Below are 27,799 nucleotides of genomic sequence, written 5' to 3' on the forward strand. Positions count from 1 at the left end.
ATATTAATCGGTTGCATATGGATTTGAGTATCTCGGAGATTAAACTGGTTATGGAAGTTGACGGTTATAAGATTAAACCGGTTATGGAAGTTGACGATTATAAGGTATTCAAGGGTATTCGTGATAATCGTCTTGTGGCTGATAACTGGGGAACAATGGCGAGCCACCAGCTTCCACCAGCTGAAATTGTTTGAAGCCGACTAAAACATCTTAGACGCTGTAATTTGGCTCAGACATCGAATGCATGAGCATGATCCATATAATACTCTTCTACAGCATCTCGATATTCTTTTATTCCAGATCTTCTTCGTCTAGTCTTTGTATCTCTTCTATGTTTTTATAAGCGTTTAGGATAATTGGTTTTCCATTCTTTAAGTCTCTATTGGAAACATGTAATCATAGCATTAGTTAGTGAACCAGTATCAGCCCAATTCTAAAAAATAAGGGGCGGGGGAGAGATCTACCCAGGCCCGGCTCACAGGGGTGGGCAGGGGTGCGACGGCCAAAGGCCTTTTTTTTTTAATTCAAAAATACTTCAAAAAAAGGCTCATATTTATTTCAAAAAATTAATATAACCCAAAATCAGATATAAAAGACCCAGATTTTTTATTAAAAAACCATAAAAAAGCCCAAAATTTTGAAAATAATTTGTTTTTATAAGGAAAAAAATACCAAAAAAATATTTTAAAATAGTAAAAAAAAAATTATAATGCTAAAAGGCCCAAAAAATTTTTTTGCCCAGAGGTCATCATTTTCTTTGGGCCGGGGCTGGATCAACCTCATCCTTTCTCTAACTCTAGCCAAAAAGTTTTGAGCAGACGACCCTCTACATAGGAGCATTTGTAGTAAATGCTCTCGGCATTGCTTTAGAATCTGGTATTTTTGGCTTTTCATATCATTTAACCACAGTAGGAGAGCTTCTTGTCTTGGAGATTTCCTTGTCTGTCTGCAAATCTCCAACATGGCGTAACAAATGCCGAAACATAACAGAGAGAGCCAAACATAAACAACAGTAGAGCTGAGTCCATAACACTCAATACCGAGAGTGGCATCTTTCTCAACAAACTCATAGAGGTAAACCTCTGAAACAGTAATGGTTGTGAAACAGTTTGTTTACCCAAGCGAACTATCAATTCTTTTAACCACAATTCACTGTAGATCCATCTCGCATCCCGATCTAGGCAAACCAGTCTCCGCCACAATCACCGGAAGATTCTCGTGGCCCCTGACGGCCATAGAGCCAATCACAACATCAACCATCATATCAAAGAGTTTAACTCCGGTAGTAAGATCAAAGAAAGAGAACGTCGTGGATACAGATATACCGTAGATTCTCAGATCTGAGAGAGATATATGAACGTTCTGCATAGCGCGGAGGAGAAAAAACGGCGAAACCTCCGGCGACGGAAATTGTTGAGATATTGGAAGGGAAGCACATAGATATGGACCCAATGCATCGCGAGCGAACGATTTGAAGCAAGGATAGGAACTAGAGAGGAGGAGAGATACGTTGGTGTAAGCAAAGGCGCTAATCACCGCCGGATTCGAGTCGAGAAATGGAAGCTGGAGTTCTGATACAGTAGTCATTCTCTCCCTCTTATTAACCAGGGAAGTTAAAAGGGGTTTCAAAACCCGGCCCGTCACGGCCCAGTACAAGCTCGGCCCTTTAAAAACCTGTGTTATATTTATCCATCTCATTAACCCTAGATCTTATTCTAATCAGGAGGAATCCAATTATAGATGAGATCAGAGTGGGTTTCTCCATCGCCGGTTACTATGGTTGTGAATTGGCTCGCCGGGAAACGCAGCAATCCGATACATGGTTTCGAAAGAGCGATAGACCGGCTAAACAAGGTATCTATCATCCGATTTCATATATGTCTTTGATCTTGTATTAGTAGTGTCATCATCATATACACACGTTTAGAATCCATTCTCAATTTTCTTTAATCTTCTTTAGGGGCTTGAGCTCATTGAACAAAAGGAGAAATCTTGCCTTGAGAAGGCTTCCATGGAATTTGAGATGGCAAAACAACATTACGGGTCTAATAACAAAATTTGTACGTACGACGACCAAAGCTTTTCCTTCACTGTAGATTGGGTTTAATAATTAACAAAAACATGTTTTGTTGTCATCATGCAGGTGCTTTAAACTGTATTAAAAGGAAGCAGATAATGGAGGAATCAGCTCGACGTTATGTGCCTCTTCGCCTGGCTTTACTTAAAGAAGTGAGACTTTGTTTCTTTTATGTGGTTCTACTTGTACATGATCAGTTTTTTTATTTTCCAACTTTCTTAACACCAATTTTCTTCCTTGTTTTAAACAGTTGATGTTAACGGAATTTATGAAGAACGAGTTTATTTCGGCTGAACGTCTGAAGAAGAAGAAGAAACTGATTGAAGAGTTGCGTCTGGAGCCAACACTTGTGTTTATTTGTTTTTGGTTTTTCCTTTTAATGCTAGCAATTAGCATATCAAAGGGTTTGTTGGCAATATAGTACGTTTGTGAGTAATAATTGGGAAAGTAGTACGAATACTATTTATAATTAGAGAAACAGTCAATTATTAGTGTTTATGTAGTAGAATTTGTGTGAGATAGGAGAGAAAGTGGGGTAGAGTGTAAGAGAGTGGAAATTACTATTAGGGGCTTTGTATTTGTGAGAAAGAGAAACGTGGGTCATGTTTTTTAATTTTAATTTCTTTTTTTTTCTTTATTATCTCATATTCCTCTAAAGTCTCATAATTAAAATGCTCGTTCGTAAACTTTATTTTTCTGAAAATTGATCATATACATAAAAATCTATGTTTTTTTCTCTATCATTTGATATGCATTTTGTTTTATAATTTTTAAAATTTATATTACCGAACACTGTACAAATAATATACATATATAAACCATTGTACAGATATGGACTGTACAGAAGAATGACTGTACAGATATAAACCACTGTACAGATATAAACCATTATACATAATACCACTGTACAGATACATATATAGACCACTGTACAGAAGAATGACTGTACAGATATAAACCATTGTACATATATAAATCATTGTACAGAAGACTACTGTACAGAATACCACTGTACAGATACATATATAGACCACTGTACAGATATAGACCATTGTACAGATAAAATTCGTAAATTTTATTTTTCTAAAATTGATCATATACATAAAAATCTATGTTTTTTTCTATCATTTGATATGTATTTTATTTTATAATTTTTAAAATTTATATTATCGAACACTCTACAAATAATATACAGATATAAACCACTGTACAGATATAGACTGTACAGAAGAATGACTGTACAGATATAAACCACTGTACAGATATAAACTATTGTACAGAAGACCACTGTACAGAATACCACTGTACAGATATAGACCATTGTACATATATAGACCAATGCTCGTTAATGTTTGTAATGTAGTAATATTTACTATTCAAAATTGGAGAATTAGTCAGTTTATACTGTACAGAAGAATGACTGTACATATATAAACTACTGTACAGAATGATACATCTGTACAGAAAGATACAGCTGTACAGAAGGATAAATCTGTACAGAAAAATGTATGTGGAATGAAGATTTGAGCAAAAATAATTATATGTTTAAGTCCACAAATAATTATAGAAAGATACAATTATTATATTTGTACATGTTTCTAGCTGGACGGATATATTTCCTTCCATATGTTTAAAACGAGTTCATTCTTTTAAGTTTAATAAAATGTCATATATTAGAATTCAAGTGCACCAGCAATACAACTTTGTAAATACACAATCTCAGAAAATTTCAACCATCCTACTCATCCAAAACATTATTTTGAACCCAAGTATTGTTCTTGTTTTGTATTAAATGTGTAATAGGCAATCTTTTAGGGTTGGGATGTAATTCTTTTCGTTAGATTCATTTAAAATATGTTGGGAGATAAATTTTAGAGAAGTGTCTATTTTCGTAGTTATAGTGCAACGTTGTTGTATTTTCTAGAATAGGGGTAGTTAATTAGGTTCAAGGAAATTGAAATGCAAAACATTTTACTTTTAAAGGAAGGAAATGGAAGAAAACAGTCAAACAGAAACCGGGCCTTGTGGCCTAGTGGTAAAGGGGTCACAGCTGCCACCAGGGTTCGAGGCACGGCCACTGGCAGATTTACATAGGGGAATTGCCAGCTTCGTGGGATTAGTCCTTGGACTAGGAAGCCTTTGGGAGACCCGCGGTTATTCAAAAAAAAATCAAAAAAAAAAAAAAAAAAAAACCAGTCAAACAGAAGTTAAGAGGTGACATCAGATTGTGTCAAAGGAATATGTTCCTTGCCAATATTGGTATCAACAAATGCAACGCAAAGCAACACCCATGTGTTTGTTTTTACACATATTATAGAATCACATGGGATTTATGATTTAAGATGCTTTTAGAAGCTTTGTTTTAGGAAAGCTTGGACGTCAAAACAACTAACAGTTTTCTTTGATTCTACTACTCTCCAACACAGTAATTAACAATGGTAAATCAGTCTTTCTGCATCTAGAAACTAACACAGTGAGACAAATTGAGCCTTATTGATTTATCATAAGTAATGTCACGGAATGTACAAACCTGAACGTATAAGTATTAAAAAAATAGATACAAAAGCAATCTCATGTAAGAAACAAAGCCTCTCATGTGCTAGAACATAAGTATTTACCCATCTATCCTTTTTTTTCTCATCTTTCTGTTCAACCTTTAGCTCCTCCGTAATCCTCTGTTTCTACAAATTGTATTGGTAGTCTCTTTAGTTTAACCATAAGGAAACAAAACATGAGCACAAATCAAGAGAAGGCAAAAAATCAGAGGGAGATTCTTACTGTTTCAAGCACTCGGAGAAGGTTCTGCGTTGATATGAACAGGATGTGCGGGTTTGAGTCGCGAAAGATGGTCAGTTTTTGAGACAAAACTGGGATATTCTTGATGGGTTGTTGCCACTAATGGCGGGAGAAAAAAAAAACAATGTGTGTATGATATTTACACGTTTTCGTCTCTGCTATTGTAACTACTATGTGTGAAAAAATCTGTACTGTAGTTTTGGCTACCAAATGCCATTCTTCTAAACAATCTGATCTCTGCTGACTGTTGAGCTGAGTTAAAGACCTCGCTTTCGCCTAGTCTCATTCCGTTGGTGAGGTCTTCCGCAGCTAAACTTTCAAAAGCTCTCACAATCTGCAAAAATATTTTAAGATTCCTTCAAGTGTTAGGCAAATAAACTCTTATCCAGGAAAGAAGAAAAGAAAATGTTAGTACTTGTCCCATTCGAGGTCTCTTGGTAGCTAAATGGCGTACGCAGGCTCCGCTGCTTCAATCATTCTAAACATTTCAGATTCGACATAGTTTCCTCCAAGCTTGGGATCTGCTAAAGAATCAAATTCCTCGGTTTCTATGGCATGACTTATCAGAGGCCGGGCCTGAAAAACAAATAATGCAAAGGTCAATTCAAACTTCTTGAGGATATGAAAGAAAAGTTCGAATAGCGGGCGTACCCATTCAAAATTAAAAACAAATGTGAATGAGAGATATAATAATTAATTTACGAACCCAAAATTATACATCTTTGATTATTTAAGAAATGACACAATTCTCAAGAGTAGAACCAAATTCAGCTCTCCATTTCAATAAAACACCATCATCAATCCCTAATTCACCACTAGGAAGCTCGATTCGAAGAAACCGAATCTCATCGAAGTTTTTCAAAACCTGAGTCGGAGAATGATGCGTCACACCTCCTTGTTCAATCTCTCCATCATATCCACCACCACTAATCAACAACGAAGAAGGAGAAGATGATCCTGAAGGAGAAGAAGCAGAACCTGAGCGTTTAAGGAAATATTAAGCATATAATTGTATATAGTTATTTAGTATATACAGCTGTAATTATGTATAGTATAAATACTCTTTGTACAGTACATTTTCAGATTAATGAGAAATTATCTTCTTCTTTATCTCTTAATCTAATATGGTATCAGAGCTTATTCTTCCTTCCGCAACAAGATTTCTCATTCAGATCCTCATCATCGAGCTTCGATCTCCATGATCTGAGCTCATTTTTCTTCTTCTTGACCTTCGTTTATCATAGATCGGGCTTTGTTTCATCTTTTTTGAGCTCCGATTGCTCTTTTTCATCTTCTGTTGCTCGCGTGTTTCTGGTTTCGTTTCAATGGCGGCTCCGACTCGCGATTCTTATGACAATCCTTATTTTCTCACTAATAATGATCATTCCGGTTTGGTTTTGGTCTCCGATCGTCTCACCGGAGCTGGTGATTTTGGTTCGTGGCATCAATCGATGATTATGGCGCTAAATGGACGTAATAAACTCTGTTTTGTTGATGGTAGTCTCCCGAAGCCAGATGATGCTAATCGTGATGCTGCGGCCTGGTCCAGAGTTAACGATGTGGTACGTTCTTGGTTGATGAACTCCGTTTCTAAAACAATTGGTCAGAGTGTGTTGTATGTGAAAACTGCTCATGGAATTTGGCAAAAGCTACTACAACGTTTTAAGCAGAATAATGTCCCTCGCCTTTATCGGATTGAACAGAAACTTGCAGGTCTTCGTCAAGGATCCATGGATGTTAATACTTTTTACACCAAATTAGTCACCATTTGGGAAGAAGTTAAGAGTGCACAGGATTTTCCTGTTTGTCAATGTGGTGGTTGTGAGTGTGAAATTGATCGCAAATGGATGGATTTGTTTGAAAGGAACTTTGTGATTAAGTTTCTCTTTGGTTTAAATGATTCTTATGAACATGTCAGAGAGTCAATTGTGATGAAAGATCCTTTACCAGACTTGGAAAAGACATTGAACTTGGTTATTCAGCATGAGCATCAGCAGGAAATCAAGCAAGTACCTCAGTCTGGTTCAGTGGTGTTTCAAATGAGTTCTCAAAATTCTCAGCCTTCTTTTGATTCAAATTATCAGGCTCCAGTTCCTGACAATTGTTCAGGATATAATGAAGTTGTGGGTGCTGTTTCAGGAGGATTCAAGCCTAGGCAGAGACCAGTGTGTACCTACTGTGGTTTACAAGGACACATTGTTACTAAATGTTACAAACTGCATGGTTACCCTCCTGGTTACAAGACATCTGCTCAATCTTATGGAAATCAACAAAATTTTGGATCTTCTTCTCAGTCTTATGGAGTACCACAGAATGCTCCTTCTGTTTTCGCTCCTAAACAGTTTCAGCCGCGTCCTCCTGTTTCCTCTTCACAGCAACAATTTGGACAACAATTTAACAATCAGCCAAGGATGCCTAATCCAAAAGGTTCCAGAGATAATGTCGTTGGCAATGTTATTACGAATTCTCCTGCAGTTCAAGATCATTTTCATCAGGTCTCAAATGCATTGGCTCAATTATCTCCAGAACAAATTGAACAGTTGGCTTCTCAACTTACCAATAAAGCTAGTTGTCAGATGCCAAGTATAAATGAGTCTCCTGGTGTCAATTATGCCTCTACATCTGCAGGTAATCTCATTTGCACAACACTAAAGGAATCCTGCCTTAATTTTACTGCTTGGATTATTGATTCTGGAGCAACAACACATGTTTGTTGCAACTTAGGTTTGTTTGCTGATATTAATAGTATCTCTGAAACCACTGTTAAACTACCAAACAGTACTCAGATTATTATAAATCAATCTGGTACTGTTAGGCTATCTGATAAACTTCTTCTTCATAATGTTCTTTTTGTTCCTTCTTTTCATCTCAATCTTATTAGTGTAAGCTCCCTTCTTCAAGAATGTGCATACTCTGTTAATTTCTTTCCTTCCTTTTGCACTATTCAGGAGTTTACTCGGGGCTTGATGATTGGTAAAGGTCGGTTACAAAATAAACTCTACTTTCTGGATTTAGAGTCTTCACCATCATCACAGTCTCCATCTTCATCTCTTATTTGCAATCTCTCTGTTCCTGAGTCTAGTTCTCTTTGGCATTCAAGGCTTGGTCATCCATCTTTCCCTAAGATTCAAGTTTTAGCTGAAGATCTCTCTATTTCTAAAGCAAAGCTCAAAGACTGGTCCCATTGCAAGACTTGTCATTTAGCTAAACAAAAACGTTTATCTTTTCCTTCTCTTAATAATCTTTCTCAGAAACCTTTTGATCTTGTTCACATGGATGTTTGGGGTCCTTTCTCTGTTATTTCTCATGAAGGTTTTCGATATTTTCTTACTCTTGTCGATGATTGTACTCGTGTCACTTGGATTTATCTCTTGAAAAATAAAAATGATGTTTTACAAGTTTTTCCTTCTTTTCTCAATTCTATTGAAACACAACATGCTACTAAAGTAAAGGCTATTCGTTCTGATAATGCTCCTGAATTATCTTTTACATCACTTCTTCAATCTGAAGGCATCTTTCACTACTTTTCTTGTGTTGATACACCACAACAAAATTCTGTGGTAGAAAGAAAACATCAACATATTCTAAATGTTGCTAGAGCACTTCTTTTTCAATCAAATCTTCCTACTACATATTGGAGTGAATGTATAAGAACTTCTGTTTATCTCATTAACAGAACTCCTTCTCCTTTATTGCAAAACAAAACTCCTTATGATCTTCTCATGAACAAAAAGCCTAAATACTCTCATTTAAAAAATTTTGGTTGCCTTTGTTATGCCTCTACTTATCCAAAGGATAGAAACAAATTTTCTCCTCGAGCAGAAGCTTCTGTTTTTATTGGCTATCCCTCTGGTTACAAGGGCTATAAAGTCCTCAATCTTGAAACTCACTCAATCTCTATTTCCAGAAATGTCATTTTTCATGAAGACATATATCCTTTTCAGTCTTCTGAGCTTCCTTCTTCTACTTTAGATCTTTTCTCCCCAAGCATTCTTCCTCTTCCTATCCCAGATACATCTCTTTCACCTCCTATTTCCATTTCTTCTGAAGTTTTATCAAATAGTAGTGGTTCTTCAGGGGAGTCAGAGAATACTATTCCTGTTAATGCAAACAGGCCTAAGAGAAATACTCGTGTGCCATCATACCTTTCGGATTATCACTGCAATTTGGTTCAGAATATACCAACTCCCAGTGGTAATACAGCCCATCCTTTGTCATCTGTTATTGACTACTCGAAGCTGAATCTGCACTATCAGCAGTTTATACTGAACATTTCAACAGAGTCAGAACCAAAGACTTTTCTTGAAGCTGTCAGATCTGAAAAATGGCATGCACCTATGAATGAAGAACTTCAGACTTGTGTTGATACAGGCACTTTCTCTGTTGTCTCTTTACCTGAAGGGAAACAGCCTATAGGTTGCAGATGGGTATATCGCATTAAGCATAATGCTGATGGAACAGTTGACAGATACAGAGCCCGTTTGGTAGCAAAAGGTTTCACACAGCAAGAGGGTGTGGATTATATTGACACATTTTCTCCAGTCGCTAAGCTTGTTACTGTCAAGTTACTACTGGACTTAGCTGCTAAACATGGTTGGTCTCTGACTCAAATGGATGTTACCAACGCTTTTTTACATGGAGATTTAGAAGAAGAGATATATATGGACTTGCCTCCGGGTTATACTCCACCACCAGGTCAAGTACTTCCTCCAAATGCTGTCTGGAAACTTCATAAATCTCTGTATGGCCTCAAGCAGGCTTCTAGGCAATGGAACAAGAAATTCTCTGAAGTACTGTTGAGAGATGGCTTTGTTCAATCAGAGTCTGAACATACCTTGTTTGTCAAATGTGTCAACCATACTTTTATTGCTTTATTAGTATATGTTGATGACATTTTGATTGCAAGTAATAGTGACATGGCTGTATCTGATCTCAAGGCCATTTTAGCTGCTTCTTTCAAAATCAAGGACCTAGGTCCTGCCAAGTACTTTCTTGGTCTTGAGATAGCACGAAATCAGTCAGGGATCTCTGTGTGTCAACGTAAATACGCTCTTGACTTGTTGGATAGTGTTGGTCTTCTTGGCAGTAAACCAGTTGCTACACCAATGGATTCAACGATTCAGTTAACTACAGAGAGTGGGGATCTATTACCTGATGCTACTGTTTATCGAGCTCTCATTGGTAAACTTCTATATCTTACTATAACCAGGGCTGATATTAGTTTTGCAGTTCACAAATTGAGCCAGTTTTTGGCTCAACCAAGGACTGATCATCTTGCTGCAGCTCACCGTATAGTCAGATATTTAAAGGGTGATCCAGGCAGAGGTCTTTTCTATTCTGTTCAGTCTGAGATCAGGCTGCAGGCTTTCTCAGATTCTGATTGGGGCACATGTCAAGATACCAGAAGATCTACTACAGGTTACTGTGTTTTTCTTGGCAATTCTCTGATCTCCTGGAAAGCCAAGAAACAACAAACTGCTTCCAGAAGTAGTGCTGAAGCTGAATACAGGGCCTTAGCAGACACAACTTGTGAACTTCTTTGGTTAAGCCAACTTCTCAGAGATCTTCACATCAAGGTTACTGGTCCTGCAAACCTTTACTGTGACAGCACTGCAGCGATACATATTGCTTCAAACTCAGTCTTTCATGAACGCACCAAACACATAGAAATAGATTGCCACATTGTTCGTGATCGGTTGCGAGCTGGATTTCTGAACTTGCTCCATGTGACTACAGATAATCAGCTTGCCGATTTGTTCACAAAAGCTTTGCCTCCAAAGACATTCAAGATGCTCATGTCTCGTTATGCTTTCTCAAGTCTCTTTCTTCCGGCTTGAAGACTTCGACTTGAGGGAGGGTATTAAGCATATAATTGTATATAGTTATTTAGTATATACAGCTGTAATTATGTATAGTATAAATACTCTTTGTACAGTACATTTTCAGATTAATGAGAAATTATCCTCTTCTTTATCTCTTAATCTAATAGGAAACTGTCCAAAAGCTTGTAACGGCTTAAACACGAGACGGAAAATGGCGGAGAAAGGAGTAGCAGCGGCGACGGATCGAGGTTTATCGGAGAGGAGAGAGGAAGAATCGTCGTGTAAAATAACGCAATCGACACGAACGACGACATTCTCGACTTGAGGGATTAAGGAATGGAATCTTTTGGAGACGACGGAGCAACGACCTAAGGCTTTGACGTCGCCGATGTTGTTGACGATGAGGAGGAGGATTGAGTCAGGGAGGTGATCGAAGTGGTCGATTTGTTGTGGTTGGGGATGGATTCGAGAGAGGAGTGGATCTTATGAACGGAGAATTATCGCCATTGATGAGAGAATTCAGATCTTTGAGAAGAGAAGAAGATAACGCTTAGAGAGAGAGAAACGAATCTAAAGGAGGAAGAGTATACGGTGCATAATCGCAAAGGAGGTCCTAAATGGCATGATTGTAAATAAAATAGTTTGTCGAGGGTTTGGAAGTCACCCAAACAGTAGTGCATAGTAAAACATGTGGATTTTTCCAATTGTAAATAGTCTCTGTACTACTTTCCCTATTATGTTTCACATAAACGTACTAATTTGCAACATATCTCTATCAAATATATGATTTGGCTGAAGCCAATATTCTGGGTTTTTTTTTTGGTGACCTTTAGCTGCCTGCTGTGACAACAAAGAAGATTTTGTATATTCCTCCTATGTTGTTATGAAATAAATTATGAATGGACACACCAGTATGCTTAAGACAAGAGCTATTTATTATTTTTAGTCTTTTTGGTGTGAGCCGAAAAAGAAGAACTTGTTAAAAGATATGAATTCTCTAAAATCTTTGAGGTACAGTAGCATTAGAGAAGCTTTAACTCATCAAAACCCAATAAAGTTTTCATTTTTACGTCTCCTTCACTTCTACAAGCAGAGAAGATGGTTAAAGCCTGCAAACTAGGTGAGAGAACCGAACAAGAGATCATCGATGGTCCTTTTTGTGTCTTTGCAGCTTATGTCTCGATGGAAGAATCTCGTTGGTTTGAATGTTAATGTTAGACCGTTGTTCGGTTAGTATCCTCATGCTTTTGAGATCTTTGCACATCCTTGTAGGAGGAATCTGTGTTGTTAGATTACTGAGAAGTTTAAGGTATTGACTGATGAGGAAGAGAATGTTGTTGGAGAGCGTGAGATTGATGCAGTTAATGAGAAGGATAAAGATGTTGTTTTTGATGTCGAGAAAAGTTGTTCTTTGTGTTCATGCTTTGAGGTTGATTAATATGGAATCGGGTTTTCCTGAGGATTTTCGAGATTCAATTTTGGCTAAGGATTTGAGGTTACTTGATTTGGAGACTTTAGAGTTAATTGTTGGAGATGAATGATGATGAGAGTTTGTGTGTAGCAAAAGTTGAGGAGTGGAGAGAAGTGTTTTGAGTGAGTTTGAGACAAATTACGCCTTTACGATTCATCTCCCTACAGGATTAAGGAACTGGCAAAGGATTCCTTATGTGAAGCCTCACGAGAGAAAGGAGATTTCTCGAGGGTTAGAGAGATTCCACAAGAGAGTGAGTGGTTGCAGTTATTCATGATGAGCTTCTGAGCTTAACCGCGGTATAGAGAAAATGGTTGAAGTCGAGAGATTAGCTCATTTTCGAAAGGATCTTGGAATTGAAGTAAGCGTGAGGGAAGAAATATTAGAGGTGCAATGATTCATTCATTGGCAGTTTTAAAACTTGAACAGGAGATAATTACTCTACAAGCGCAACACAAGGAGAGTATCCTCCAGATATCCAGTGCAAAGACAAATTTCTCATGCAAATGGTGATGGACAAAGCTCGGAAACCATCTCTGTGAGTACTTTCCCTATTATGTCTAGAACACAAGGAGAGTATCCTCCAGATATCATGTACTACTTTCCCTATTATGTCTAGAGCTCAAAGATCTTCTGAATCCGGAGCAACAAATGGTGATGGACAAAGCTCGGAAACCATCTCTGTGAGTACCAAACAAACCCACCTATATAATTTAATCTGCATGTGGTAGTGACTACCTGAAAATTCTCTTAACATCACTACTCAGATTTCTAGGTCAATAATTTGTGCAAAAACCTGTTATGGTTATAGCAAACCCTTTAAGTATGGTGATATACCAATATACCATGGACCTCTTGCATAGACAGACACCTTATTTATAGTCCCTTTCCTGTAAATAAGGGGACTTAATTTCATCTCGGATACCCGATCCAGACGGAGTAGTAGTTTACTCTCTTGGTGCAAAGCACGGAGGTTGTGGAATAAGTGTGATAATTTGCCCGGCCCTATAAATAACAACTGTCATTGACTACACAAGTCGCCATTTTTTCTCTTCCATAAAAGATCTCTGCGAATCTGTGATGTTAAACCACTCACGATCCTCTCTTATGACTTCCTCATCTTCTTCTTCTTTGTCTCACACCTGGAAATACCACGTTTTTGCCAACTTCTTTGGCCCAGACGTCCGTAAAACCTTTCTCAGTCATTTACGCAAACAATTTAAGTGGATTACGATGTTCAATGATTATATATGTAAGTTCTGTTTTTCTATTTCTTTTTAATGTATCCACTAGATTTTAACCCGCGGTACACCGCGGGGCTATATTTTCTTAAAAAAATCAAAATGTAATTTGTTTGATAGATTATTTTGATTGTTAATTTTAGGATTTCACCCGTGGTATACGATCTTTTATAAATATCAACCCAAACCCGTCCCATCATATTACCCGTCCCGTGAAATTAAACATTATTTAGTTATTTTTCTTTTTAATAATACTTTTATTTAAAAGCTATATAATTCAAGTCAATTTAAAAATTTCTTTTAAATGGTTCCCATAAGATATATATACATCTATACTAGGGGAGGTCCCCGCGCCCAGCGCGGGGTTGTATGTTGATTAAGACCAGAATTAATAATTAATATTTAGGGTTATCAAGTTAGGGATATTTATTGAATTAATTTTGTCAAGAGTCTAATTTTTATAACGACATTAATATAGAATTATGGTAAAACGCTATAACTTTTGATATATATTATTAGTAATCAACAATTAATAGTGTTTTTGAATCACAAACAATTATTAGTGTTTATATCTTGATATATATAATAGAATTAAATATAAAAAATCTATATATTTAAACCAACAATATATTAGCAACGCCCCGACCGCCACTGTCCATGGGTTCCCACGTCCAGTCTCGGTCTTTAGGCCCATCTTCTTTGCCTTGTCGTACTCTTGATTTTATGACATATTCATGCTTACTCGTTTCTTTCATATTAGCAACGCCCCGACCGCCACTGTCTGTGGGCTCCCCACGTCCAGTTTCGGTCTTTAGGCCCATCTTCTTTGTTTTGTCGTACTCTTGATTTTATGACATATTCATGCTTACTCGTTTCTTTCATATTTGTAATGCCACGACCGCCATTGCCTGTGGGTTCCCACGTCCAGTTTCGTTCTTTGAGCACATCTTCTTGGTTTTGTAGTACTCTTGGTTTTATGACATATTCACGCTTCCTCGTTTCTTTCATATTTGTAACGCTCCGACCGCCACTGTCCGTGGGTTCCCCACGTCCAGTTTCGGACTTTAATTTGGGCCCATCTTCCTGGTTTTTGTTGTATTCTTGATTTTATGACATATTCATGCTTTTAGATTGTATGTCACTGGAGTTTTTCGTAGTTGGAAACAAATAATTGAAAAATATAATCTCTTACCATATCTCTTACCTATCAAGTAAGTCATCTTGCTCTTTGAAGTAGTTATGTACGTAAAATTTCAATGGTATAGAAACAGGCATCTCCTTTGTATATATCGTGTCATATTTATCGTCCCTATTGTAGTATCTTTGTCTCTACCTTCGCCATTGGTCACTGCGTAACCCTTCAGTTGATCTCTTGTTTATAAAACCCATATAAAAAGTTGTAAGAGAAATATCATTTTCTTAACTGTATCGTATATGTATTTGTAGTATATTGATCTGAGATTGCAAAGATGTATGCCTATCAAGAAGCTCTTAGCAAAGTAAACACTGAAGATAGGTACTAAAAATGAGAGGGTTACAGAGAGCAAGTATCTATCCATTAGAAACCACTATGTGCAACTGAGAATAATTCATATATGTACATACATACACATGTATACAACGTATTGAAGCTTTTAAATTTAAATATCGAATGCTACAAAACTGGAAAATTGCTTGTGAAGAAAGCAATATGAACATGGCCACATATATAACAAATAACCGATTATGCTTGTCGTAGATCATTCTCTTTCAAACCAAAAGTTTTACCTAAACAACATATCAAGTGACTCACAAGAGATACATAAGAGCCATATCCTAAAAATATCCGGCAAAGCAAAAACGCTCCAGGTTCGAGAAGGAAGTCATTGGAAAATTTGAGTATATACCAAACTGGAGAGTAATTCGGCTACAAAGAGAGATGTGTTGGCTTTGAAGAAAAAGCTATGTGATGCTCTACCTTTTTTTTTTTTTTGTCAGAAGGAGATTCCATTAAGTAAACTCAAGGAACAGGGTTTGGTACAATCGCTTGAAGAGCGTTTTTAGCTAAAGCATCAGCTTTGCTATTAGAACATCTAGGAATGAAAGAAAACATAAGAAGTTTAAAGGAGGAGCGAAGAGCTCGGATGTCATCGATAATTGATTGAATTTCGGTATGGAGAGCCGAAGAGTTCAACAGTTTGACCAAGGTTTGGCAGTCGGAGAGCGCATGGATCTCCTGTATGCCATCAGATTTTGCTTGAGTAAGAGCCTCCCAGATTGCCCAAGCTTCTGCTTCCAATGCAGAGTTGACATGAGTGCGTGTTGTCGAACCGCAAGTCTCATTGATAGTCGTAACATCCGTATTTGAACGGAAAGACCAACCCAAACCAGCCCTTAGAGTTACAGCATCCCACGCCGCATCCGAACTGACTAAAGTGGCCATGGGCAGTGATTGGAATCTAGACGACAGAGTGGGTGACAGAGAAGGGTCCAGAACCGGGGTCGAGGACGATTGGTTTACAGGGGGCTGGGCGGGTTCTCTGGAGTAGCGCAAAGACTGAGCCTCCTGCCAGTTTTTTGCCTCCAATTGTGCTTTCAAGACAATTTCAGCCTCAGAGAATGAGGAAGGCGTGAAGGTTAAGGCATTTCGTGCTTTCCACAAAAACCAACAAATCCAGTGGAAAAGAGAAGCCGAAAAAATACCCGTTGGAGGCAGAGCACATGTAGCTTTTGCTTTTGAGAGCCATTCCAACATGGGACCAGGAATTGATGCAGGGCTAATCTTCAGTGGTGTGAGAGACCAGACCCGCCTGGCAAAGGGACAGTCTCGTAGAACATGGGAGATAGTTTCAGGCTGGTTGCACCTTTTGCAGCTTGGATCAACTGGTAAACCTCTATAAGCCAGATTAGAGTTAACAGGCAGGGCATTCATTGCAATTTTCCATGCGAAGCTGCGTAGTTTCGGGGAAGTATGAGCTTTCCAAATAGTGGACTGCCATTTGAACTGCAGGTGAGTTAGCGGTATGGTTTTAGCCATGGTAACACCATATCCTTGCCTGGAAGTATATTGACCATTCTTTGCTGGGAGCCAGACCAGTCTATCTTTTTGTGATGAAGAGCTGGTATGGATCCTGCGAATACTCTCCTCATACAGAGGGATCGTCTCTCTGACTGCCATCCAATTCCAGGACTTGGTTATGGGATCCAACAAGTCTGACACTCTTAGCCAAGACATGTTAGCGTTGGGAGGACCCATTGGGCAGAGGGGTTCAAGTTTGGATAGCCAAGGGTCAGACCATACTCGAACACTTTCCCCATTGCCAATTAGCCAGCCAAGTCCTTCTTTTAACACTTGCCTGCCTGCTAGGATCCCTTTCCAGCCATGGGAGGACTTTGGGAGTTGTGTGGCCTCCATAAAGGAGGAGTTTTGGCAATATTTGCCCAGAAAAACTCTAGAGAAGAGAGAAGTGGGGTGAGTTATCAGCCTCCACCCTAGTTTAGCCAAAAGAGCGTCATTAAAGGCTTCTATATCCCGAAAGCCCAGGCCACCTGTGTTTTTTGGTCTTGTGAGCTTAGTCCAAGCAACCCAGGACATCTTCCTTTCATCGGGTTTTGCATCCCACCAGAAACGGGTCAACAAAGATTGGATTTTTTGGGTGAGAGACGATGGTAATTTGAAGCATGACATCGTGTATGAGGGCATAGAAGTGAGGACTGCTTTAAGGAGGGTTTCCTTGCCAGCAGTAGAGAGGAATCTAGAGGCCCATGAATGAGAGCGCTGGCGGATGCGGTCTACAATACCTCCAAAAATGTCTCTTTTGCGTCTTCCAAAGTTCTCAGGCAAGCCAAGGTACTTACCAGTACCTCCTTCTTTGTTGATACGAAGGATACTCTTAGCTTGAAGTTTGTGAGTTGATGATGTTTTCTTGGAGAAGGTGATTGAGGATTTGCCTAGATTGATACATTGGCCTGATACATACTCATAGTCTCGGAGAATATTGGCCAAAGCATGGCAAGCCTTCTTACTTGATTTGCAGAAGAACATAGTGTCGTCGGCGAAGAGTAAGTGGCTCACTGCTGGGCTATTGGGTGAAACTCTGACCCCTGGTAAAGAACGGTCCTCTTGTGCTCTTCGACAAAGTCCCGACAGAACTTCCGTGCAAAGGATAAAGAGATACGGAGACAACGGATCTCCTTGGCGGATTCCTCTTGAAGGAATGACTTTACCTTGCGGAGAACCATTAACTAGGAAGGAATATGAAACTGTGGAGACACACTCCATGATCCAATCAATCCACATTGTGTGGAAACCTAACCTCATTAGCACTGCCCGCAAGAAATCCCATTCAATCCGATCGTAGGCCTTGCTCATGTCGGTCTTTACGGCCATGGAGCCTCTCTTTTTTGCTTTTGACAGGCTTAGGGTGTGAAGAATCTCATGAGTAATAAGTACATTATCAGAGATAGCGCGTGAAGGAACAAAGGCGGACTGGTTTTCCGAAATCATATCGGGAAGGAGACTTTGAAGGCGTTTAGTAAGTATCTTTGCCACAATCTTGTAGTACACGGAACAGAGAGCTATGGGCCTATAGTCTGCAACTCTTTTTGGACCAGTCACTTTAGGGATGAGCCTGACATATGTTTCATTATGCTTCTTTAGGAAGCAGCTGGTTCTGAAAAAGTCTTGGATCTCTTGTATTACATCAGGGCCAATGGTGTTCCAGTAGGAGTGGTAGAAGCCTGCCGTGAAGCCATCAGGTCCGGGGGCCTTTGCAGGGTGAATGGCTTTAACTGCTAGAAAGATCTCCTCTGAGTCAGGGATTTCAATCAATTGTTGGTTTGTCTCTTCTGAGATACAGGGCTGGAGAACTTCAGAAACTAGGTCAAGATTTCCCTCAGATTGTGAGGTAAAGATATTTTGATAGTAGGACGAGATGATCCTGACAAAATCTTCTTCCTGGTGAAAAGCTTCTCCATTTTCATTCTCGAGGGTTGTGAATCTGTTGCAAGTCCGACGGTTTCTAGTAGCAGCATGAAAGAAAGCTGTATTTTTATCCCCATCTTGTAACCACTGGATTCTGCTCCTCTGTTTCCAAAACTGCTCCTCTGCTAAATAAGCTTTTTCCAAGACAGACTGTAGATGGGAGATTAGAGTCGTGTCTGGGGGATCTGTAGAGAGAGCCATCTCCAGCTCAGCTTGGGTGCTTGAGATTAGGAGTGCGCTATTTCGGTTTTGGTTTTTTGCCCATTGGATAATGGCTCTGCGACAGCTAGCTGTTTTTGAGAGCACCGAGCTATCTCTATTTTCCTGCCACACCTCAGAAATAAGGGAGCTAATCTCTTCATTGGATCTGAGCCGATTATCAAAGCGAAAACTGCCTCTTTTTTTTTTCAAAGAAGAATCCACATGAGTGATAAATGGTCTGTGGTCCGAGCCCTCAAACCGCAGGTATATAGAGCGGCCAGAAGGAAAGGCTTCTAGCCAAGAATTATTTGAGAGAGATCTATCGAGACGTGCTCGTATGAAGTGGTCACCTCTCTGACCTCGCCAAGAGAGGGAATTACCCGAGTGATTGACATTCCAAAGACCATTTTGGGATATGAAGCTACGGAAACGTATAAATGAGCCTTCTGCTCTGGCAGGCCCTCCTCTCTTCTCTGAATTATCTAAGATTTCATTAAGGTCTCCTGTTAGCAGCCAAGCCTCATTTCTTGAAGCACCCAAAGCCGAGATTTGATCCCAAATGTCCTGTCTTTGTTGTGTTTGGGGATGTCCATACACAAAGGTGATGAAAGAAGGTTTTGAGTGGATTGTAAGCTTAGTGTCAATAAAGCTTGGAGAGGAGTTCAATATCTCCAGATCAAAATCCTCTTTCCACAGCAGTGCCAATCCGCCACTTAGTCCATCAGGTGGGACAGTGAAGGTGTGTTTGTAGCCCATCCATTGGAGCTCCTTATGCACTGCTTCATCTTGATTTTTAGTCTCCATGAGGAACAAGAGGTCCGGGAAGGTTTTACGCCTGATTTCCCGGAGCCGACGAACTGTAGGGGGGCTCCTCAACCCCTGACAGTTCCAAGCAGAGTGACTAAGGAAGAGGAGATTGCGGGATCCGAAAATCCGCAACTCCTTTAGACGACGCAGGAATGAGTGACATTGGAGGTTGACCAGAGCCTTCTTGGCCTTTGCCTTTCTTTGTCTTGTTCCTAGCTTGAGTCTTGTTCTGATTTTGAGTCCTAGCCACACAGATTCTCTTACCAGGGGAAGGGTGGGATTTAGAGACAATGCGTTGTCTTAAACTAACTCCATGGATCGGGCTTTTGCCATGTTTTGGAGCAGAGGAAGATGAACCTCCCTTCCGTTTTCTTGTAATTCTCTGATCCAGGTTACGACTGATGGTAACCTGGTTTGCTTCAGCTGCAGTAGTAAGGGTAGTTTCAATTGGTCCCAATCGTAGGGAAGTGTGAATTCTTTGTTCCTCCATTTCTAATGTAGGAGAGTGATTCTGAACAGAGGAGAAGAGTGATCTGGAAGTTGGTTCACGACAGCTGGAACCCGAAATATTTAGGGTACGCCTTAGATCTTCTTCAATCATGTCAGGTGTATACTGGATTTCCACATCTTGAAGTTTTCCACTACCAGCGCTACCTCTACCACTAGACCGGGAGGGCATGCCTTGAGAGTCATGGGATAATCTCTCTAAAGCAGGGCGCCTATTTCTGCTGCTAGTGGAGGATTCCCCGACTTCCCCTGTTGTGTTAGCCAAGAGGAGATGGTTGTTCATTGGGGGAGGGGTGGGGATGTCAGTTCTTTCTCCATGATGGTTGGGAAAGGAGAGTCTGTTTGAGTCTCGAAGGTTGCTATGGTCCGGGATCTTTCTGGAAGTCTCCCCTTTACAGGGATCAGCCATTGGTGTGGACAGGGAGACCGAAATACCAGCTCCAGAGCCAGAGGGAGAGCAACGAGAAGCTCTGTGAAGGCTCCGGCGAGAGTCCCTATAGCCATGGTGGCTGGTAGTAGCATGTGCAGAGTGATTATGGTGGTGAGAGGAACTATGGTTGCGGCCAGCTTGGCGTTTATCCCCATATGGTGTCCATCTCCTGGACTGTTGTCCCAATGCAGCAACCCTACGGGTGGGAGGGCTCTTTGACCTTTGAGGATTTTCTCTCCTAAGGTTTGAACGTCTTTTATCAGCCTCAATCTTGTAAAGAGTTTTTTGTTGATTGATGCCTAGAGGGCGGGAAGGGTTCCTGTAAAAACTTTCCTTTGTGGGGCAGTCAACAACCTCATGGGAGAGGGAAAAGCAATTGAAGCAATGTTTCTCAAGTTTTTCATACTCTATCTCCACTGTTGTCTCCTCTCCTGAAGGCAGCAAGATCGGGAGAGACATTTCCAGTGGGATAAGACCATTGACTTGGACTCTTATACGGCCTTCAGTGACATCTATTCCCGTATCTGCGCCAGTAATATGCCCTAACTCACATCCAATTGTGCGGATAGTCTGGCTTGACCAGTGGTGTGGGGGTAAGCCATGAATTCTAATCCAGAAGGGGATGAGAGCAGGGAAGCTGTCCGCTACTATCGGCTCCCAGCGCTGGAGAATGAGCATCCACTGTTTGTAGTGGTATGGAGCTTTCCTTAGAACAGAGTGAAGAGCTTCCTCTGTTTCAAACTTGAACTGAAAACGGTCAAGGCCAAGTGGTCTTCCCGTAACGACAGTATCCAGATTCCAGAAGTTAGGGAAGTAGTTTACTACTGCTCTAGGTTTTTGAATCGAAGGGTTGGTAACTCTACCAATGAGAGTAAGCTTGTTTGCCTCTATGAGAGAGGAGTTATCTCCTTCAGGGATACGGACAGGAGAGCGGCGACGTGGGGTGTTTGCTCTCACAATGTCTTTTGCTTTTTCCGAGCGAGTGTAGCGGTGAGACATGATGGAGGCGTATCTGCAGAGAAGTAAAGGGGTAGCAGGTTGTGAGATTCGTTAGTTAACCAGAATAAAGCCAGGAGCCACAGATCTGTGGAAAACTAGGCAGGAAAAATCAATGTTGTACTAAAGGGAGGTACTCATAAAGAGTTAAGACTGCAATCGTGCAGTAAGGAAGGTACTAAGACCCAGGACCAGGGTACAGATTCCTACACCTCTATTATCTCCCACCGAGGAGAGTGGTAAATCAAGATGGTAAGAGACACTAGGCCAAGGAACCGCAGAAACAGTAGCTGACGCATGGAGAGCTTACCCAAAGGTACCTAGAGCCGGTAAGTAAGGAGAGAAAAACGGAAGCAGGGCACCGGAACAGAGGCGGAAAGGTTGTCGGCGGTAAGGGAACGAAGAGGAAGGAGGGAAAGTTACTTCTTTTGGGAACTAAAAGTGGGTGAGATCCGTGATGCTCTACCTTTTATTTATGAATTTTATGCTATGAATATATGTTTTTGTTAGGGTTCAACTTCAGTCTCCGGATTAGAGACTTATATTCATCCGACAAACAATTCGATGTCACAATCAACGCTACAAAATTGGTGGGTTCTCTCTATTAACAAACAAAAAAAAAATTCTGGGGTATATATTTTTTTTTTGTTTTGTTAGATCCATACGACGAAGAACATGACGAAGAACACCAAAAAAATTCTCATCAATCCGGTACGTTTGATCTTATTTTTATTAGTTTAACAATTACGGTTATGTCCGAATCTGAAATAACCATGGCTCCAGACTCCTTCACACCATGGCCACATATCACCGGAGTGGAGACGATTTCAAATTCGGAGCTTCTCTTCGCATATAAAATCATACATATGGTCTCTTTGTTTCGGGTTCCCTCTACAATAATTAGTACATATTTCAAAACTGAGCTACAAAAGAGCACATTGGATTTTGGTAAACATCAAGATTGCTTCCTACCTTCCAAGAAACATGATAGACTAATTCACATCCAAGACCAAACATTAGCCACATAAAGCCTGAATCAAATTAAACGATCTTATGATGCTCTTCATAATCCGTAAGTTAAAGAGACTTGCATTAATATTGCAAATTAGACTCTAGAGGTCCACAATGGTTAATCAGAGTGTATCAAAGACGACGAATAAAGCATGAATTAGAATATCAGCAGAGGAAGCACACAAATATTCAATAAACGTAATCAATCACTGAGAATAGCATGGACCCAACTTTTGAAAGATTCATAAAAAAAGAAGATTTTTCCTATGCAACAATATTCAAACAATGAGAAGATCAATGATTGATGACTAACCATACAACCGAAGCAAAGCCATAAACAGAAACGAAAGTACTAAAGAGCCACAACAGCAGTGATACGACATTTGTTTCCTCGCACTGGAAACAATGACGTGCTTCCATAAATCCAATCTAGTTTTTATGGAAAACAAACCTGCATTCATAATAAACACTACTATTAATTATTATTTTTTATGCAAGAATTAAATGGCAGTATAAAAAATTCAATGGTTAGTGCCGAAAAAAAAGCAAGGATTAGTTATGATATCAAATCAAAATTAAATATCAAGCAAGGTATTTACATAAAATTAAGGCAGTGGAAGATCTAAGAATTTTTTATATGACAATATCTACAACTAAACAAAGAAAATTTATATATTTTTAAAACAGAATCATTATTTGTTTTTTGGTAAGATTAAAACCGAATCATTATCATATTAGTAAAATTATTATTTATTTATTATTATCCACGTTAATTTAAAAGTTTAAGAGAATATCTGCTTTTTTCTCATAAAAGGATGGAATAATAACATAACTCTTTTAGATTTATAACTATATTTGACATTATCATATTAAATCTATTAAGATAAATATATTTCTTTTTGAAAAATATAAATAAAATGATAATATAATTATTATGGATTTACAATTATATTATTATCCATGTCAAAAATTTAAAACATTTTACTTTTTTCTCACATAGGAAGATAGAACAATAACGTAACAGTTTAAGATTTACAACATAAAAATAATATCAGAATTGGAACGCCAAATCATAATCAACACAATTAACACAACTCTAATGGAAAATTAGAGTTATCTTGTGATTAAAATACTAAACAAACAAAACTAACTGAAACAAAACAAAAGTCTTTCTTTTAAAATCATTAACGTGACGGATTGCTGACTGATTAAGTTGAAGTTTTAGGCATTTAAAGATCTAGAAAGATGATTAAGGTTAAACATTTTTATTTATTTTAAACAACGTTTGAATGTTGACAAAAAAAGAAGAAGAAAGTGTTGGGACCATCGGGAGAGACAACGTTGAGCAGCTGCGAAAGAAGCCAACGTTGTCTATTATGTTCCTCACAGTGTTTGATTTGACTTTTGACGACATTACACTCCTGTCCACTTGTTGTCTCGAAAGTTCATGCAATGGAAAATTATTAAACAAAACAATTTACTTTTATGTATAAATCCTAGGGAAGAACCGATCAAGCTAAGATCAATGGTTGTGGTTTTAGTACCGTATACTTCTCAAATATACTCGTTGAATAACGGAAATCCGCAAGACGGGGAGGAGACGAAGTCAACCTAGCTGGCAAAGGAGCTAACCCAGCTCCTTTGGTCTTATTTATGGTCATATGTATTTAGCAAAATATGGTATACAAACCGAACCAATCAACAACAAAACCTGGTTTTAAATTGTTGTATATTTCTCAAAAGTCAAAACCCATAATAACCAATGGAACAGAAGAAGCTAATGCAGAGCATACTTACGCTTGGAGTAAAGAGTGATGCAAGCTTCCATTGGCACACCCGAAAACGCATCAGAGCATGGAAAGAAACCTAAAAACCAATAAATTGAACAATAATTAAATCTCAGTGCATGGAAAACGAATCCTATACATACCAAAGTCCGAATCTCAGTGCCTTAGAATGACCTCGATACCAAAAACTTTAAGTTACTACTTCCATATATGTAATATTTTAGTTTGGGGAGAGAGATTGGCAACGAAAAGTAATTCCTGAATTTAACAGCCAAGTTTGTTATCCCTAATCTAAAGAGAAGAATACTTAAATTGTATTAACGACAAAAATTAGCCTCCTCTGAAGATTCATCCCTGTAATAAGTCATCTTTCTGACTTTGTGGCAACTGTGTTATCAAAAGTTGAGTGTTTCTTCTAAGAAAAGACATATTTGAAAATAATAAGAACATGTACCTCAACAAAATCGGGAGGTACCTCATCTTTTTACAACAAAAAGAAACATACCAAACCATCGATGATTACCTTCTCAAAAGTTGAAACCAAACTTTTTGATTATAAAAATTGAATAGTGGTGAAAATAGTGAAACCATAAATACAAAAAAAAAAAAAATCAAATTTGTACATATAAACTATAAGATCACCTGTTTATTCATTGAATTAGGTCCAAATTTTCCATACACCAGTTCACATCGTCCCCTCCATACATCCACCCTACAATAAAAAGAAAAATTAAAATTAGGTAGAAGCAAAAAAAAGTTTGAAAAAAAAGAACAAAAAAACAAGGGTTAGTTATGATCTAAAATTGAATATCATGAGCAAGGTATTTATATTGAATAGGAGGCGGTGCATGATTTAGAGTTTCTAAATTTTTCGACGATAAATACAAAAAAAGAAAAGAAAATTTACATATTTTCATAAGCAAATCACTATCATAATAATAAATATTTGTAAAACTGCCATTTATTCATTGTTATCCATGTTTATTTAAAATAATATTTACTTTTTTCGGTAAAAATATGGAATAATAACAACTATTTTAGATTTACTACTATATCTGATACTATCTTATAAAATATATTAAAATTTAAGGGAAAATTCCTTTATGTTTCAAAAATAAGGCGGAACAATAATATAATTTTTGATTTACAATAGATAGACATGCATGGTATCCATATGCGTCATGTCACGCTGATCCATATTTTTTTCCAAAACTCGATCTAATTGCTATTATGTGCAAAAATCACCGCCGTTCTCGTTCATGTTCACGTTAGCACTCCATACCTTAATTCACATGTAAACCTCTCTGCCTATCTCTGACTTCAGCTCTCTCATCTTCGAGTCTCCCCAAGAAAGTTTTGACACCACACCAACATTTCATTCGTCAAAATTAAATCGAGTTTGCACAAGGTTACAACCGATTAATAGGTGGTCTTCTACCTTCTATTTACGATTTTATGCTATGAATATATGTTTTTGTCAGGGTTCAAGTCAATCTCCGGATTAGAGACTTATAATCATCCGACGAACAATACGATGGCGTGATAACCGTTTCTAAATTGGTGGGTTCTCTTTCATTGATCTACATATTATTTTTTTTGTTCGTTTTTTTTTCCAAATATTTAGATTGAAACGACGACGAACACGACGATCATACCAAAAATTTCATCTATTCTGGTACGTTTGATCTTTATTTTAATTAGTTTAACAATTAATAGCCGTTTACGATTAATTTCAGATATCTAAATCTTATTAATTTGAGTAAGGTTAGAATAGTATTCTTTTATGTTTATATTAATGCTCCGATTAATAATTTTCGGATATTTGACATTATCATCTTAAATATATCAATATTATAATAAATATTTTCCTTTTCCGATTTTTTTTTTTGGTATAATTCCTTTTCCGATAAATTATGAAACAGATCTGTTTACACAAAAGGTAAAAAAAAAAAAAAAAAAAAAGGTTATGACGATAGGAAGTTAATGTATTTATAGGAGGTTAAATATGTGTTTCTAGGGTTTACGATTTAACATATAGTCGGTGTAGTTGTATATTTTGTTCGGCCCATATTGGTTAAACGGATTACACAATGTGGCCTTTTATTTAAACGAAAATCATTTAATATAATTAGATTAAAAACGGAAAAAAAACAAGAGCTCAACAAGAGCCGTGAGTCTGACACGTCAGCAAAAACACTTCTTATATGTAAATTTTGTTGCGAATATGTAAACATTATCGTATAAAAGTAAAAATGCTAAAATTTAATAAAATAACTAATTAATATTCGAATTTAATAAAGGGTATTTAAGTAATCACATAAAAGCAAGGGCTCAACAAGAGCTGTGAGGCCGACACATCAGCAAAAACACTTCTCAAATATTATTATATATAGATATATTAAATTTGTATAGAGTTGAAATAATATTAATATTACAAATTTTTTATATAATTTAAATATTATAAATATTTTTTAAAATATGTAATATATATTTTTTGTTATTGAATAAGAGGATATTATGTGTAAGAAATGTAGAAAATAAGAGTTTAATATTTTTATTATGGAGTCGCAAAAAAAATCTTTTATTTCTATACATGTTATTCATTTATTAATAATAAAAGAAAACAAATCCTTTAAATTAGATATTAACTAAAATAAACGCACCATAATTACTTATTAAGTAACAACCAATAAATTTCACCAAAAAATAGGTAACAACCAATAAATTCTAAACGCAGTAATTAAAGAATGAGATATTAAAAAAAAAATATCAAATAATATATAAGAATCTTAAAATAATTGAACATCTAAATAATTTAATTGTTAGTGTCGATTTTAATGCCTTCATTAATGTGGATTTTTTTTTTTACAGAGAAATATTTCCTAAAGATTATCACATTAATGACTCAGAAAATTAAGGAAAATATGAATTTATGATTCTCGAAATCGTATTGGTAATATCTTTAAGTAATATTTTTCAAATTTAAATAATTAATGCCAATGGCATTCATCCGTAAATAAGGTCCAACTTCATGATTTATTTGCTAAAAGTCATTCAAAAATGTATATATAGATTAAACCAGATCATTTGGAAATGACTCGCATATATTCTATTATATATATATATATATATATATATATATATATACTAGTTCACGGGCCGCGCATACAAATTAATTAATTAGAATCAATTAGACAAGTATTTTTTGTAATACTATAAAAATTTACTCAAAAATTCTCTAATTTAACATTTGTAACACCTATAATTAAATATATTTTTTTGTTTTCTATACAAAGAAATTTGCTTACATGTAAATTGTCCTAAGTTTGGCCAAAAATGCCTTAACATGTCCATCTCCCTTTTAATAAAATGGTTATTAAGTTTAGGAATAATGGATTGAAAGATTATTTATTTATTTGTGGGATAGAATAATTAAGGATAGAAATAACTTTAAATCAGTAGAAGATCAAACAATTTTGTAAAACATAATGCATATGTTAAAGAGTTTGGATTTTTCTTGATTATTGCCAATTGAAATCGGGTCTAATAGTTATAGTGATCATAAATCCCTGAACATATTTCATTAGTTTAACAGAACTTGTACATGACATGAGAACTTCACATACGTTCAATAAGTACAACATGCAAACTAAAAACCAGATATTTTAAACAATTTTTGTGACATTATTA

The 27,799-nt window shown here is 37.5% G+C and overlaps 2 protein-coding genes, 1 long non-coding RNA gene and 1 pseudogene across 5 annotated transcripts; 3 read left to right on the top strand and 1 right to left on the bottom strand.

Moving 5' to 3' along the window:
• Nucleotides 1-1,725: 1,725 nt before the first annotated feature.
• LOC9301210 lies at nucleotides 1,726-11,634 on the top strand. Of its 2 annotated transcripts, XM_021012638.1 has the most exons (5): nucleotides 1,726-1,854; nucleotides 1,961-2,060; nucleotides 2,144-2,229; nucleotides 2,328-2,472; nucleotides 11,469-11,634. In XM_021012638.1, exons 1-5 carry the CDS (start codon nucleotides 1,741-1,743, stop codon nucleotides 11,480-11,482), a joined length of 459 nt encoding a protein of 152 aa, XP_020868297.1. In that variant the 5' UTR covers nucleotides 1,726-1,740; the 3' UTR covers nucleotides 11,483-11,634. The 2 variants fall into 2 exon arrangements, with proteins under 2 accessions (XP_020868297.1, XP_002863355.2); XM_002863309.2 differs by lacking the exon at nucleotides 11,469-11,634 and having other exon boundaries at nucleotides 2,328-2,546.
• LOC110224893 lies at nucleotides 4,561-5,875 on the bottom strand. 2 transcript variants are annotated; one of them, XR_002329346.1, is made up of 4 exons: nucleotides 5,580-5,875; nucleotides 5,289-5,449; nucleotides 4,856-5,207; nucleotides 4,561-4,758 (listed from the first exon to the last, which is right to left on the bottom strand). It is a non-coding gene; the product is annotated as an uncharacterized LOC110224893 (long non-coding RNA). The 2 variants fall into 2 exon arrangements; XR_002329347.1 differs by having other exon boundaries at nucleotides 4,599-4,758; nucleotides 5,739-5,874.
• LOC110224884 lies at nucleotides 6,000-7,942 on the top strand. Its single transcript, XM_021012581.1, has 2 exons — nucleotides 6,000-7,501; nucleotides 7,822-7,942. The coding sequence occupies exons 1-2, from the start codon at nucleotides 6,199-6,201 to the stop codon at nucleotides 7,848-7,850; spliced, it is 1,332 nt and encodes a 443-aa protein (XP_020868240.1). The 5' UTR covers nucleotides 6,000-6,198; the 3' UTR covers nucleotides 7,851-7,942.
• LOC110229981 lies at nucleotides 11,595-12,563 on the top strand (annotated as a pseudogene).
• The last annotated feature ends 15,236 nt before the right edge of the window (nucleotides 12,564-27,799 follow it).

The sequence above is a fragment of the Arabidopsis lyrata genome, assembly GCF_000004255.2.
Source record: "Arabidopsis lyrata subsp. lyrata unplaced genomic scaffold ARALYscaffold_8, whole genome shotgun sequence".
In the NCBI taxonomy this organism is placed as follows: Eukaryota; Viridiplantae; Streptophyta; class Magnoliopsida; order Brassicales; family Brassicaceae; genus Arabidopsis; species Arabidopsis lyrata.

Coding starts and splice junctions, on each gene's coding strand:
- LOC9301210 (XM_002863309.2), top strand. CDS start 1,741: ATGAGATCAGAGTGGGTTTCTCCATCGCCGGTTACTATGGTTGTGAAT. Junction 2,061..2,143: donor CGGGTCTAATAACAAAATTT/GTACGTACGACG, acceptor GTCATCATGCAG/GTGCTTTAAACTGTATTAAA. Junction 2,230..2,327: donor GCCTGGCTTTACTTAAAGAA/GTGAGACTTTGT, acceptor TGTTTTAAACAG/TTGATGTTAACGGAATTTAT.
- LOC110224884 (XM_021012581.1), top strand. CDS start 6,199: ATGGCGGCTCCGACTCGCGATTCTTATGACAATCCTTATTTTCTCACT. Junction 7,502..7,821: donor TTATGCCTCTACATCTGCAG/GTAATCTCATTT, acceptor TGCACTATTCAG/GAGTTTACTCGGGGCTTGAT.